This window comes from Pelodiscus sinensis, chromosome 10 (assembly GCF_049634645.1).
Source record: "Pelodiscus sinensis isolate JC-2024 chromosome 10, ASM4963464v1, whole genome shotgun sequence".
NCBI classification, from domain to species: Eukaryota; Metazoa; Chordata; order Testudines; family Trionychidae; genus Pelodiscus; species Pelodiscus sinensis.
The window spans coordinates 13,788,666-13,804,029 of NC_134720.1; the positions used below are offsets into that span (position 1 = coordinate 13,788,666).

The following is a 15,364-nucleotide window of genomic DNA, read 5'->3' on the forward strand; positions in this document are numbered from 1 at the left end:
AACAAATCAGTTATAAATGCAAAGCATGTTTCAATAAATATTTTACTGTAACTTTTCACTTTTATGTAGTAAAAATATGAACTATTTTTGTGCATTTTAAAGACGATTGAATTCCATCCAAATGCAGATTGACACAAATCACAGTAAAACATTAAAGATCTTGTAATGGCAAAGACATGTTTGCCATTTTCTAACATAATAAAAAAGTAAAAATTAAAAAATCTGAGTAAATATTAGCTGAGCTGTATACTTCAAATGAATGTGTAGATAGTGGTATATCTTCCTCATTAGTATAAAGAAACACCAAATTTAATGTAAAGGTTATGCCAAGTTGTGAATCGATAAATTTTAATGGCTGCCCATCAATGCAAATAAAGCTTTCTTCAAGAAAATATTAAGTACAAAAGCAAAACTTGATTGAAGTTAATTATTTAAATCGAGGTTTTCTGCGTGCTGATTTAAATCACTGGTATAAATCAATACACTCTGGGGGAGTCCCTCTGTGCTAGCAGGATTCCTTAAGGGTTCTTTAGCGTGGATCAGATTGTAGGTCAGTGATGACTGAAAATAATCACTGCTGGATGGTGAATTGATTCTGTGTATGATATCAGTCTGTATTGTATTGGGAATGAGTTTGTATCACGAAAACTGCCCATAAAATCAAACTTATTGGTAACTCTGATGAATTCTCAGCAGAAGGGCCAGGTCAGAGAGCTAATGGCTATATACAGTCTTCTTACCTCCGGTCCCTCCAAGGCAAGGTGGAAGGCAGTCTGAGGAAGCTTGTCCATGCCTGTTGTTAATTTGTGGATTCATAAATGTCAGTTTTCAGATCTGTTTCTACCACCTTTCGTCGTCACTAAACTTGAGAACTTATCTAGCATTGAAACACTCTGCCTCTAATTCTCTTGAAAATTAAAACTGTGCCTATTAGAAGAGAACAGCAGTCAGTAAAGGGACAGCTTGAGGTGCACATGCCATCATTTCAAGATTTGGCAGAGATGGGTCTCTTAGGTTAAAAACAACCTGGCATTTTTAATTTTACTGCCATCATTTTGGATGACTTATTGTTTCAATGTCAGGAGGATGTTTAGTAGCTTTGCCAGTTAGCCTTAAGTTCCTTTATGATTTTATATTGGCTTTTAATTGTAACTTTGTACTCAGAATATTAAGATATATAATTGGCACTTTTTTTAAACTGTAGGTTTGTTGCTATTGAATAGTTAATCTGTGGTGTCTAATTAAAATTTCAATTTATTTAAACTGCTTGGCTATTCAGATTCAGTCCATTCATTGTTTGATTTTAGTATTCTGCTGATGAAATTCATTAATTACACAGATTATGCTGCAGCCTGATGGACTTTTAATAGATATGTAAAATAGCTTTGAGGTCTAAGCTTGGGATTTGTGAATTAAGGATTGTGGCATGTACATAAAATGTGGGATGAATTGAAGAGAAATAGATTTTAAATGCTTTGGAGGCTTCATCTGTCTGTAACTTCAATTAACACTTTTTCTGTTTTGACAATTCAGAGTGCAAATTTCCAGAAGGAACTCAAAACATTTTTCGCAATGAAAATTTTTTTTTATGCTTTTGATCCAAATTTGTCTATAGCAATAGTAATTTTTTTAGGTCACAGTAATGGTTTTGCCATGTTTTTCTCTTTCTGTAACAGATACCTGATGGTAGTCTGACAAAAGCATAAAAATATAGAACATCAGCTTACTAAAAGAAATTGTATTTTGAAGAGAAATATTCAATCAGAAGGGGTTAAAACCATTAAAGAACAAAATTCCAGTTTATTAGCATGCAGGCTTAATTGGCATATGCTTGTGACGTATTGATGTGAATAAGTTAAATAACAGAACCTTTGTTTTGGGTACATCTCATACATAAGTGGGTGCAACTCCATTCACTAGGAAATTTGGTCTATGATCTTCAAGGCTTCTGCCCTTCCATCAGTGCAGCTCCACTGGTCTAGAAGATATGTCTGTAATAGTGTGTGTGTCCTTTGTATTTGGCAGCACAGCTGGCGCTGTTGAGAGAGAGCTAAGTAGAAACAAGATACACTGTAGCAGACACTATCCAACCTAATAAAGCAATGTTATGACCTGAGTTTGAATGCTCAGCATTTGTAGTGTGAAAGAACTTCCCCAATTCTCATCTTGTGGAACACGTCTCTTGGACTCTGGCGTGACTTCAGTAACTCAAATCAGTACCCAGTATAGGACGTTTGCCCAAATTCCTTCAGCAGGTTCCACTTTCTTACAGACATGTCAAGGTAATGAGGAATCCCTTTTCCTAGGTATGCTCACATTCACAGAGTCTCTCCTGAAGCTTACAGATGTCTTGCAGAGCACAAATTCCTGTCCTGTAAATCTAGCATATTGCCAGAAAAAAAGGTGAAAAGAAGAGTTTACCCTTCCACATTCTAGTACATATCTTCAGTCTGTCACATTGACAGCTTCCTATTTGATTAACTATTCATTTTAACTTTTTCTTCTCGCTGCATTTAAGGTACATTTTTGAAAAGAAGACAGTAATTGGATGTGATGATTAAAATACCGTATTTCCTTTAATCATAGTCGAAAACTACATTATTAATACCATTTATGAATATTTACAAACATTTAAATTATTAAAAAACATGTATTTTCTTGTTAAGATAATATTTTTGTCAGTTTTACTGATAAATTTTGTACTCCATCATTTTATTACTCAGTTTTGACCTTGTAGTTTTCATGAACTTTAATCTCAAATGAGTTGTGATTTCCAATATCTACCTTTTTTAACTTCACTAACAGAGGCAGCAGCACAGGGTAACAGGGAGCTCCCTAGGAGTGGGGCGGGATTGCACTGGCTGCTGGCTCTACCCTCAGGGGTATCGAATAGTCGTGTAATCGCTAAGATTTCATGCAATTACATGACTAATCAATTATATGATATCTGACATTCCTAATATAGTGCTGTGGCAATTGTTATAAGTAGTTTTGTCGTTGGGAGACAAAAAACAAAACAAAGCAGTCAGCTCAGCTTAGTCCACATTATGTGATAAAAGGATATTATAAAATATTTTAAACTTATAGCAAGAATACAATAGTGCCACGGAAGGTGATCTGAATTATTATACAAAAAGAGTGTCTAAAATTATGGTTGTGAAGAAAATGTTCCAGATGTAAATGGTTCACTGACAATGTTATTTTGCTGAGTCAGCCTCAAAGAGTAGGACTGAGGTACAAGAAGTGTCCACATTAATCTCTCAGTTTTAACTAAGAAGTCTTGAGTTGATGTTATGTTTTTATGTTCGGCTTTTCAATAGACATATCCAGGTTAACGAGTTTATTGCTATGATCCTGAATGGCCTTCCAGACCTTTTGGCATAGCAAGAGCAATATCTTTCTCAGTGGCAAAAGCTCTAGATAATTCTTTAACAATTTGTATGTATTGATTTGAGTTATCAGAATCAGAAAAAAACCTCCATTTAAAATTTTTTAGCTAATCGCTGTCCAGAGCACCACAAAGCAAGGGATTTTGCTATAGAATGTATATCCCACCTGCTGAGAACTGTACATGGCCTTTTGTGCATAAATCATATTTCTTGCATGTGGAAAAGTCATATATGTACATAAAACCTTGTGTTACATGTGGGTCACACCCACACTTCAAGGCAAACTAGATCCAAATTCTACAACATAGCTCCTCTTGGTTCTGTATATGTTGCAGTTTACGATTTTTTTTTAAATAAAGATACCAGAAATAGGGGATTTTCCAGTGTGTTGGAATTCAGAGGCATCTATTTAACAGCTTAAACTATAATGCGGAAGTTATGGTTCATTTATTTTCAGATCAACTAAAACATCTCTTGATTGTAGACCTAACTTCCCAGAAACAAGGACAGCTTCGTGTCAGGATTAGTCAGCTCAGTTTTTTGCATTGGTGTATATATGGTTACTTTTTATGTAGCTCCACAATATGCTTTTTTTGATGGATAGCAATAACAGTATAACATCAGCAGAACCGTGTCATAATTTTGACATACATGTTTTTAAAAAAGATTCTAAAAGATCTAATATAAACGCTTTTAATGACTTTTAAAAATAGCATTTGTTTTTTATTTAAACATTCTTCCCTATGAAAGCCAGAAAATGAAACTGGCAGATGTGTTTGTTATCCCAATATAGATCTGTATTTAACACCAATATTGTGTAGTGCATCCCTAACAAGAAGTCACAAGAAAAAAGAAAACAGATGTTGTTAAAGGGAAACCTTGTATTTTGTTACAGCTAATCATTTTATTTTACAGCATAACATAATTTAAAAAGCAAACATACACATAATTCATTCAACTAATAAGCAGATAATAGATGTCCATGATCAGATAAAGTTAGATGGTAACAGCTGCTTTGAGTAATGAATCTCACCATATATTGGCTGACATTTTAAAAATACATTTTGGACTGAAATTGATTTGAAATAACTGCTATATTAACTCCTGCTTTCCCAGTTGCTGTTTCTAATGCTGCTTCTATAATAATAAATGTCAGTCAAGTTACACAAAGAATCCCTTTTATTGCACTTTGATTCTTCTGTAATATTATGGAAATTAAATTTTACAAATTTCTCTCCGGGCTTAACTACACAACTATGTAATTTTCTTTGCTTCCTGCTCAGAAGCAGTCCCAGCCGTCTTAGCAGTGTTGCCTAGATACTCCATCTCCTGCGGCATCTGTAAATTGGCTGATTCAATAGTAAGATCGGTAATCTAAATAAAAAAATCCTTGGGAAAAAGGAATTTGTCAACTACCAGTTTAAATACTACTGTAAGGATTGCTTTTCAATACCACTTTGCAAAATTCTGTTTGCTCTTATATAGAAACTTTTCACAGTGAAACCACTGGATTACTCTTGTTAGTTTTTATACTGGAGTTTTATAATAGGGATAGAAGGCAGAAACACGGTTTAGTTTGAAATGTTCCATTTCGGCAAAAAATCTCCTTTATATCTGGATTGCTTCTCCACTTCTTTGAAAATGGATTAGAGGATACAGAACGCTTTTCAGTTCTGAAATCTAACTTTCAGAATAGGGAATCCTTGTATTGATTTCTGTGGGTGTATGGCTTACATGTTAAAAAAATTAACAATTAAATAGCTTAATGTATCTCTTTCGTGTATTGTAATTCATTGATATGTAAAGGTTTCTATTAGATTATACATTCGTTTTTCTGTCTTAGTCTTATAGATAAGGCTCCCTTCTGTGTTGTACCAGTTATAACAATGTTTTGAGAAATATTATTTGCACTGTGGTTTCTTTTCCTTCCTTCAAATAATTCCTAACAGTTTCACGAGAAGGTTTTGATCTACTAATACTACAGGTGATATAGTAGAAGCAGCAGAACAAGTAATAAAACAGCTCTTGCAATTCATCTCACTACTGTAGTGTGCTTGAAGAGCTTAACAAAAGAGGTAGAAATTTCATTAAAGGGAGCATTGTTGATAGATCATGACAAGTGGCAGTTGATGCATGTAAAATTTTTTAAACAACACAAAGCTTTTAGGGTTTTTTATTGTTGGAAAAAAATAATATATCTATGATAATGTTCTAGTCTTCAGATTTTGTACAAACCAGTTGGCACGGTGTGTTTAAATATAAAATAAATTTCTTTAAATGTATTTTTTTAAATTTTATTTTCTTATTTCTGGGACATGTCAAATAAATAAACCTACAAAAAGTTGAGTACAAGTTTAGAAAAGGATTAAAGCTCTGTGGTACATAGCCAAACTTGGAATGACATGATACCCAAAATGATCTAGAAATGAAGGAAACATTTTATGGCCTCTGTTTTCCTAACATTGTACTTCATTTGACCTACCCAAAAAAAAATTCAAAATCTGGAAATTGCATGGAATTGCCTAAAGTCTCATAAATTAATTTGTTTTCCTTCTCAAATGTATTAATACTGTAAAACTTTTTTTCACTTACGAGCTTCTTTTCTCTCAATTTGTCACTGCTGAAAGATTTTCCACTTACATTGTTACAATAATGTACAACCAACTTTTTTCTAATTCCGTTATAAAGCAAAATATAATATACTGGTTTTGAAAAGCCTTTTAAACCTGCAGACAAAAAAAGAAAGGGACATTTGAACCCAATTTTGGGAACTGATTTATCTGAGAGCTAATGCAATTAGCGTATCTTCATGCTAGATCTATTCTTATTAACAAAAAACACCTGCTCCCTGGGAACACATATCTAGGAAAAACATAAGTAAGATTTGAATATCTGATGTCAGATTTCTCATGTTTCAGAATGCTCTTTTTTAAATGGTGTTGTGGCACCCTCTAGTGGTTCAGAAAACTTTTAGAGAAAAACAATGTTTGCAGACGTGTTCCTATTAGGTTTGATCTTAGAAACCCTTTAATAATTTCTTTGTAAAGTTCTGTTCTGTTTTAAAGCCCAGTGAGATTTTTAAAACAACATGCCAGTTGAATTGTTTCTAACCAATATTAAGAAATGGATAGCTATATCTTATATTGATGGTGAAAAGTCATACGTATTGAGGAGATAAAAATATAAGAACGGTCAAACTGGGTCAGACCAAAAGTCCATCTAGCCTGCTACCCTGTCTTCTGACAGTGGCCAATGCCAGGTGCCCCAGAGAACATGTGGAACAAGTGATCCAGCCCCTGTCACCCATTCCCAGCTTCTGACAGAGGTTAGAAACACCATTCCTGCCCATCCTGGCTAATAGCCATTGATGGACCTAACTTCCATGAATTCATTGAGTTATTTTCTGAATCCTGTTGAAGTCCTGGTCTTCACAACATCCTCTGGCAAGCGGTTCCACACGTTGACAGTGTATTGCATGAAGAAATGCTTCATTTTGTTTGTTTTTTAAACCTGCTAATATTATGTACTAAAATATTATTGGTTGGCATAATGTTTAAATATTGATCCTTGTCCATGTTATGACTGCATGTCTAGGGGCAACTCACATAAGCTTTGTGTGGCTTGGTTTTTCTACCTGTAAAATGAAAATAGCAGTCTCAATGGGAAATTGATGACTGTTTCAATAAAGTTAGTAAAGCACTATGAAAAGCTTGGAAGTGCAAGATTGTATTAGTAATGAAATACATAGTATATGCATGTAAGTCAGGGTATCTTTGCAGTGATATTTGATCATAAAAAGGGAGTTTTCATGACTCTATTAAATTGTGAATATAGAATTTAGATATTGCTACTATCACTGACAATTTATATGAACTAACTTTCTCTCACGTATTCTTCTGTTAGACAGAGATTAGAGAGACATTATAGGAATATTTGATGTTCCTTGGCTGTTTGACTGCCTGGGTGAAATACTGACTATTTTGTGAATATTACCTCTCAATCTTCCTATGACACTGCTCTTTTTGCCTTGGCCTTCTCCATAATGGTCAACTCAGGAGTGCTAGGATCCATTTCTTCTTACGTTTCTGTATCTTGCCTGACACAGAGGGTCCCAATATCAGCTATGCTTTTTGAGTGCTACTACAGATTCTACCGCCCTCATCGGGCATCCTTGGAACCTGACCCGTCCCAAACAAGGGGATTTGCCAGACCAGGGGAGGTCCTTCTCAACATGGCCCATGCTAGGGCACCAGCCCAGCCTCTCTGCTGCCTGCCCATCCATGGTTGCCCAGGCTGGAGCTCCATAGGTGTTTCCAGGGCTGGAGCTCCGCAACTATTGCCGCCTCTACCCGCGAGCTCCACTTTGCTGGGGCCGAAGCTTTGCTGCTGCCGCTGCCAGCTCCCGAGCTCCATGGCCAGAGCCGGAGCTTTGCGGCTGTTGTTGCCAGTCCTTTGCTATTGTCCAGCCGCAGGTGCCGGAACTCCCTGCTGTTCTCCTCTCTCCCCCTAAATGGGACTCCTGGCTGAATTGCCAACCCTCTGCCACTCCTGTCTCATAGTCCAACCTCCCTGTACATGGGCTCTGTGGTCCAGGAACATCAGTGGTCTGGACCACAGAGTCCCAGTTGAGGGACGTACAACCTTTTTAAAATAAATATAACTTTAAGGTCATGTAATGTGTATATATAAGGACAGTTTTGGACAGCTGTCTTGCAAGGTGGTCTACACTCACACTATACTGTTTGGTACAAGCTGTCATGGCTCCTTCCCCACTCTGGTATGATAAATGCAGAAGTGGGGGCCAGCAAGTGTACCCCAAAGTCTTAGCTACCAGGCTTTGGTATAAAACTTCCCCAAAAATCTTAAAAACCTCGATTTTGGGAATAAAACTTCCGCTGCCACCACCCAAATATTAATAACAAGATTAGGGGAAAGATCATTTGGGAAATCTCACCCCTATTATAAAAATCAGGACACACAAGTAACCACTGCCAGGTTAATAAAAAGAAAAGAGAAAACTTTTATTATTACAACAATATTCCTGTTGCAAGCATAAGGATCAGATGGAAAGGTAACAAAATATACTCATGGAGGAGTTACACCATGGGCTAGAACTTAGTTAAAAAGAAAACCAAACATCTCTTAAACTTTGCCAGATATCAGATCCCATACCCAACCCTTAAAACAATAAAGCCTAAGGAAACTACCTAAACTTTACCCTACTTACAGAAAATGAAGAATGGTGTCTTGGAGAGAGAGAGACATGCTTGTCCCTCTCTGTAGCTGCAGAGAACTCTCCCAGAGAGACAAAAGGAGAAAGGAAAACTCCCAAATTACTTTGTCCCAGTTTGAAAGTCCCACCTATGTTCCTACTGGACACTCCACCTGGTTATGTGTAGTTAACTCCTTAATTCCCAGGCTGCTGGCTAACCCTCATAATCATGACACAAGCTGAAGATGAATTTGCAGGTGGGTGGAATATAACTATCTGTGAATTTGAACAGGTCATGTAGGTTAATTCTTTGACTCTTACAAAAAGTGTTTTTAATGGCAAGAAGTTAGGAGGTTGCTTGTATTTCTCATTTAGAGACAGTGCCAGCAATGGCACAGTGCCTTTTAAAAACCTGGGTAGAAATGTAACATGGACTCTCAGAAAAGTATGTATGATTACTGCATTGCCAACAGAGTCCTTCCTGCACTATAGCACCTAAGATTTTCCTGAAGATCTCCCATCTAAATACTGACCTGATCAGCCCTGTTTAGATTATCAGACCTGACAAAAATCACAAGCTAAGGCCATGTGGCTACTGACCATGCTGTTGAAATTCAATAGTCTTTGTGGAGGAAAAAAAATCCCTGTGCACACAGAATTGTTCTCAATATTTTTATAATGATATTGGTGCAAGTAACCACAAAAGTTACTAAACTGAAGAATGCCACCCCACATCATATGGAAAAGGTAACTTGTATTCATTTCTTTATATTATCATTGGACATTCACGCACATTATTTTGTTCTCATCAATTCGTTAATATAAGTGTTCAGCTAAGTGGCTGGATTTTTTTAAAGGTAAACCCTGAGCAATAGCAGATGGTTTCTCAATAGGAAATACCCCCGTATCATAAAATTATGAGTTGACATAATTAAAATGCTTCATTTTTCTGAGCTATTTTTGCATGCACTTATGGGAGTGTTCATCTTTTCATTTACCTCTTCAGGAAGCCATCTCACCCTCAGCTTGAAGCTTTTGTTAGGCATATGTCTCAAGGCTCTGAAGCCCAAATGGATGGTACCCTCAGCAGCCTGCCTCGTTATCCCAGTCATTCTTTGTGTGAAATGGGAGAACTCACACAGACAGGTAAGTTCCTGTAATAGGTTTATTTACCTTCTTCTTAGTCTCCGACACAACGTAGTCTGGTTCCAGGGCTCTAGGGTCCTATTTAGACATGAATTTAGTATGTATTAGGTAGAACCATATTAAAAAAATTATTCCACCAGCAAAGTTTGTTTCCAGTCCCTGTAGAGATGGGAGATCCTGTGACAGCAGATGTCAAATTGTGAGACTTGTATGTATGGAAATGGAAAAGCTGTTTTAGATGGTATGAGAGGCTTTTAATATATGAGTTTATTTTTCTCTCTCTCTGAGTTCTGCACAGTTGAATTAAGTTGATATGAAGGGAGCCAAGCTTTTCAGATGACGTAATTAAAAAGAAATTCCAGTAGATGGTTTAATGATTCTAAAATATTCTCGCCTCTCAAATATAACATGTGTGAGACAGAGGATGGCCTTGCGATGTGGTATGTAGCTTTCATTGGTAGCAAGTTGGGATTGTTTCTATCATTGCTTCACTCCTCATTACATGTTGTCCCATATTATTTGTAAAATAGTGTTACAGCATAGGTCACCCAAATACATTGTCCTCAATATTTTATTACAATAGAGTGAAGTGTATAGTTCACATTGTTATATGAGAATACGTTGGACTCAGGCACTCAAGTTCACTAATTTTTATGAATCATCTATTCTGGTCAGTGTACAGCACTCTTGTATATAAGCTCCAATCTGATTTTTGTACATTTATTTTTATTTGCTGTCCAAATAGGTGCCTCCAAAATGAACAAATCATTTATAATACAAAATTCCCCATTTATAAACCTAGATGTCATAACATAGTTGTCATACCTTGTTGTACCTTGTCATACCTACCTAGATGTTGAAATGTGGTTGTGAGTTTTTGCTGCTGTTAAATTTCTTACTTCAGTATATGTATTTAATTTGCCTTTTAAAAACACACTACTAGGCCACACCTCTGTGCTCTGGAATCCTTTTACTGTATTTAAAACAAAAAATAGTCTGGTAGCACTTAATAGACTAACAGAACATGTAGATGGCATCATGAGCTTTTGTGGGCACAGCCCACAAAAGCTCATGATGTTTTGTTAGTTTTTAAAGTGCTACCAGACCATTTGTTGTTTTTAAAGTTTTTTTTATGGAAAGAGAGAGACCCATCAGGACCCTGGGGCTCTGGAAGGGGAACGGGATCTAGTGGGTTACAGCAAGGGGCAGATACATTTCAGATCTATATAAGAACTACTGGGTCAGACCAAAAGTCCTTCTAGCCCTGTATCCTGTCTTCCAACAGTGGCCAATGCCAGGTGCTATGCCAGGTGCTTCAGAAGGAATATACAGAAGAGGCAATCATCATGCTCTATCCCCTGTTGCCCATTCCCAGATTCCGGCAAACAGAAGCTAGGGACACCATCCTTACCCAGTCTGGCTAGTAGCCATTGATGGACCCTATCCTCCTTCAACTTATTTTGTTGTTTTTGGAACCACGTTTTTGGAGCCCAAAAATTTATACTTTGGGCTTTTCCACCATCTCCTGGCAAAAAGTTTCACAGGTTGACTATGAAAAAAAAAATTTGTTTCTTTTAAATCTGGCTTTAAATTGAATTGGGTCAGCTTCTTGTGTTATGTTAGTGAAGGAATAAATAACATTTCCTTATTCTATTTTTCCACACTGTTCATGATTTTCTACACACACTGGATTAGACTCCCCTAAACCATTCTAGGGTTGTGATATAAACCACATAGCATTTTTTATAGATCATCAGACTGGTTTTCCTGTTCAGTTATTTTAAATTTCTCTGTCCAATGCTATTTATGAAAGAACTGTTTTATTATAAATAGCTACACTGAAGAGTATACCAAGCTAACCCACATTTCAGATTTAGAAATATGTACATTTATACTGTGGCAAAGCTCTGGCGGTGCCCATGGGTCTTGTGCTTCTGGTGAATAGCATTTAGCGTCAGAGGCTCACTGTGTCCCACCTCACGGCCTCTTTTTTTTTTAGGTAGGGTTCACCGCCTACTGTCCCATACTTATCACAGGCTAGTCCATATTAAAGGGGGGGTGACACCCTTCTATAGTCCTGGTTTCCCTTTACATGGACAGACTCTGTAGTGGTATGGGTAGGATTGGGGGGGAACTCGGGCCAACCCACTACTTGGGTTCTGGCCCAGAGACCTAAGGCAGCAGCAACAGATAGGGTTGGTCTGCTCCTCGTCTGGCAGCTACTCTCCTGGGCCACTTCCCCAAATGATCCCTTCCCAGTATCTTTCCTCTGGTACCTGCTCTCCCAACACACTCCTCCTGCCTTGGAGCTCCAGCTCTCACCCAAACTCCTCTCGCTCTCAGCACTTTGGCACCTTCCCTCCACCTCACATGCCAACTAACTGATAGAAGAAGAGCCCTTGTAAACCAGTCTAAACTGGCTCTTGTTTGGCCCCAGGTGGTCTAATTAGCCTGACTCCCTTTGCTCTGGAAAGCTCCTAATTAGCTCCAAGTATGCTAACTGGCCTGATTGTCCAGACTACTTCTGGAAAGTTCCTGCTCATTCTATGCCAGCCCCTGCCAGTTTACCCAGGTAACAGGGCCCTACTTTCCTTCTAGCATTTTTTTGTAACCCTCTGACCTGACCCTGTCACAATACATATAATGGTATTTGTGTACTTCGTGAAATCTTCCTGAATAATAGCCAAGCTTACGTCAAGTTTGATTCTTGGGTAAAATCAAAATAAATGTAACTTAATTTGTGCACATGTTAGAAAACTGCTAGTTGTCATTTTCCTAACATGTCAAAGTTCTAAACATTTTCGATAATCTGTAGCTGAATTTCAGTAACAGGATTTTTTTAATTTCTCCTAGGTGTTGTGCAGCACTTACATAATGGACAGCTCTTACGGGAAATTTATATAAAGAAACATAAACTGCTCCCAAGTGACTGGACAGCAAAGCATCTCTACTTGGAGACAACAGGAAAAAGTCGAACCCTGCAAAGTGGACTAGCACTTCTGTATACCTTCCTGCCAGATTTTGATTGGAAGAAAATTAACATAAAACATCAGTGGAGCACAATCTTTTGTTCAGGAAGCTGTGATTGCCCAATGAGAAACCATTACCTAGAAGAGGAGCAACGCCGCCAGTATAGCTTAAGGGTGAAAAACAGCTTTTTGGAGAGAACTTATGTGGACATGGCAAACATAGTAGGCATTCCCACTAGGCAGTTAAGAGCTTCTAACCCAATAGATTCTATGTTGTGCCATTTTTGCCACAATGTCAGTTTCCCTTGTACTAAAAATGGCTGCATTGACATTGATCACTTTAAGGTAATTAAGACACACCAATTAGAGGATGAGAGAGACAGACAGGAAAAGAAACTTTATTTCTGGTATGCATTACTGGCTGTTCATCCCCTCCTTAATCAGACTGTTAACCGGATGCAGCACATTGCAGAAGGCAAAAAAGAAGAATTATTTGTCCTTTATTCAGCTCATGATGTCACCTTGTCACCTGTTCTCAGTGCTTTAGGCATTACAGAAGCCAGGTTTCCAAGATTTGCAGCCAGATTAGTCTTTGAGTTGTGGCAGGATGGGAAAAAACCCAGAGAACACTTTATCCGCATCCTGTATAATGGGTTTGATGTCACATTCCAGACCTCATTTTGCCGGGAGCATAACAGGCATTCCAGCAAGCCCATGTGTCCTCTAGAAAAGTTTGTTCATTTTGTCAAAAGGGACATGTTTTCAGTTTTTAATAGCACTAATTATTATGATGCATGTCACAGAAGATCATTTTAAAAGGATTGTGTTAATGTGTGTATTGTCATAAGGTGTGTGTGTTTGTATTGGTGGAGGGAATGGAGTTCGCCTTTTGGGTTTTCAAATTCTCTTGTACATGTCAGTACAAATTATTTCTTGAAACTGATTTTAGCAGTTTTATTTTCATCAAAAGACATTCTAGATGTTCTGAAGTAGAAAGTAATTTGCTAGTTTTCTTAGTATGCATATGAACACACTTGCTAAATTATCAGTAATTAATTGATAAATTAAGTGGGCTACTGTAAACTGGACATTGCTTGAAAAAGTGTGAGAGTATACGTTTGGTTCCTTTGTATTCCAGGGTCTATTTGGATAAACACCATAATATCAACATAGTTTTAATACATAAGGAGCATACTTAATCAAAAGTATTTATGAATTCCAAGCATCTGTATTACAGTCTTGCTAAAGAAATCCTGTGATCGAAGCATCCTTCTCTTTTCCAGCAGGGAAATGTTAGGGGACAAGTTGGCAGAAATACATGTGTGTGTATTTGTGCATACACAAATGTGTGCATGCTTTTTTGTACACAGTCTTCTGAAAACTTGTCTATCAGGTAAGTATATTGGATGAATGGATATAAACTTCTGTTCTTGGATTGCTCTTTCAGCACTTTCATAAATAGTTTGAAAACAATCCAGAAATGTTTAAGGTTCGGTGACTGTCACCAGAAACAGTGACACAACAGTAAATACTAATGTTACAGGGAAATAAGAACAGTAAATCAGATAATCTAATGGTAACATTTTGGAATCTTTCCTATTCATAATTGTATTCATCGGCTGTGGTACAAACCGATGTGTTTTAGTCTGATGTAGTGGCTGTGTGAGGTAGAAAGATGGCTTGACTAAATGCTCAGAAATTTTGTAGCCCGATTAGTATTTTTATAATCTAGGAAGATGTTATTTTATCAGACCAGTCTTGTACATACTGTGTTATGTGTATGTTTAGTGCACTACATTTTACTTACCTGCTTGGTTTGGAAAGGCCTGTGACAAGCTGATTTTTTAAGACACTTTCCCTTGATCAGGTTTAAACAGACTTAAGAACAAACTAGCTTTTATGGATGATTTACCTTGAGCCACCATAGTAGCTAAGAAAATTCCATTTTTAAACTACTTTCATCTCTTTTGCATAGTTAATTCAGATCCAATTTTTAATACAAATGTTTGAAAAGATTTTCATTACTAGATTATTACATTTTATAATAGCAGAATTTTTTACATGTCTAGAAATAATTCTGATTTAGTTTGTGGTTTGTGACTTAATGGTGCTAGTAATCAAAGGAAATGTAACTGAACATGAGACTCTCTAACTTGATTAGCATCTTTCTCTCTCTCTCTTGTTTTCAAATGCTGCATTTGAATATGTTTCTATAAATAAAGTTTTGGGAGAATATTTGTACACTTGTGTGTGCTTTGAATTCAATATCATTCTTGCTTTTCTTCACTGTGCCCAGTGTTCAAAATTTATCTTGGAAGCTGTTGGTTGCTGCACTGATCATTTTCACTGTCACCATATTATTTAATTTTTTTCTGTCTCTTTAAACTGTTTCTGAGTAGGGGCTATGAACCACATAATCTCTTGAAGAGGTCTAAAATATAGGGTTTTTTTATTTTGAATTAGGATTGTGTTACCACAGGAAAGGTTCCTATTCCTCTGTGTATGTGGCATATTTCAGCTGTTCTTGTGGTGGTGGGGGGAAAGATTACAGAAAGTGTGAGGTTGAGAGATTCAGCTCACTTTAAAATAACATTATTCTGAAAGCTTATTGCAAATGAACAACTTGTCCAAAATAGGCATTGCATTCC

General features: G+C 36.9%; 1 protein-coding gene across 5 annotated transcripts in view; it reads left to right on the forward strand.

Moving 5' to 3' along the window:
* PXYLP1 (2-phosphoxylose phosphatase 1) overlaps positions 1-14,957 on the forward strand; it is a 99,253-nt gene extending 84,296 nt beyond the window's left edge. For all 5 annotated transcript variants that reach the window (XM_075937534.1, XM_075937535.1, XM_075937533.1 and 2 more), the window contains 2 exons: positions 9,608-9,747; positions 12,601-14,957. In XM_075937534.1, coding sequence (XP_075793649.1) covers positions 9,608-9,747; positions 12,601-13,532 — 1,072 coding nt within the window. In that variant the 3' untranslated portion in view covers positions 13,533-14,957. The remainder of the gene's footprint in view (positions 1-9,607; positions 9,748-12,600) is intronic.
* The last annotated feature ends 407 nt before the right edge of the window (positions 14,958-15,364 follow it).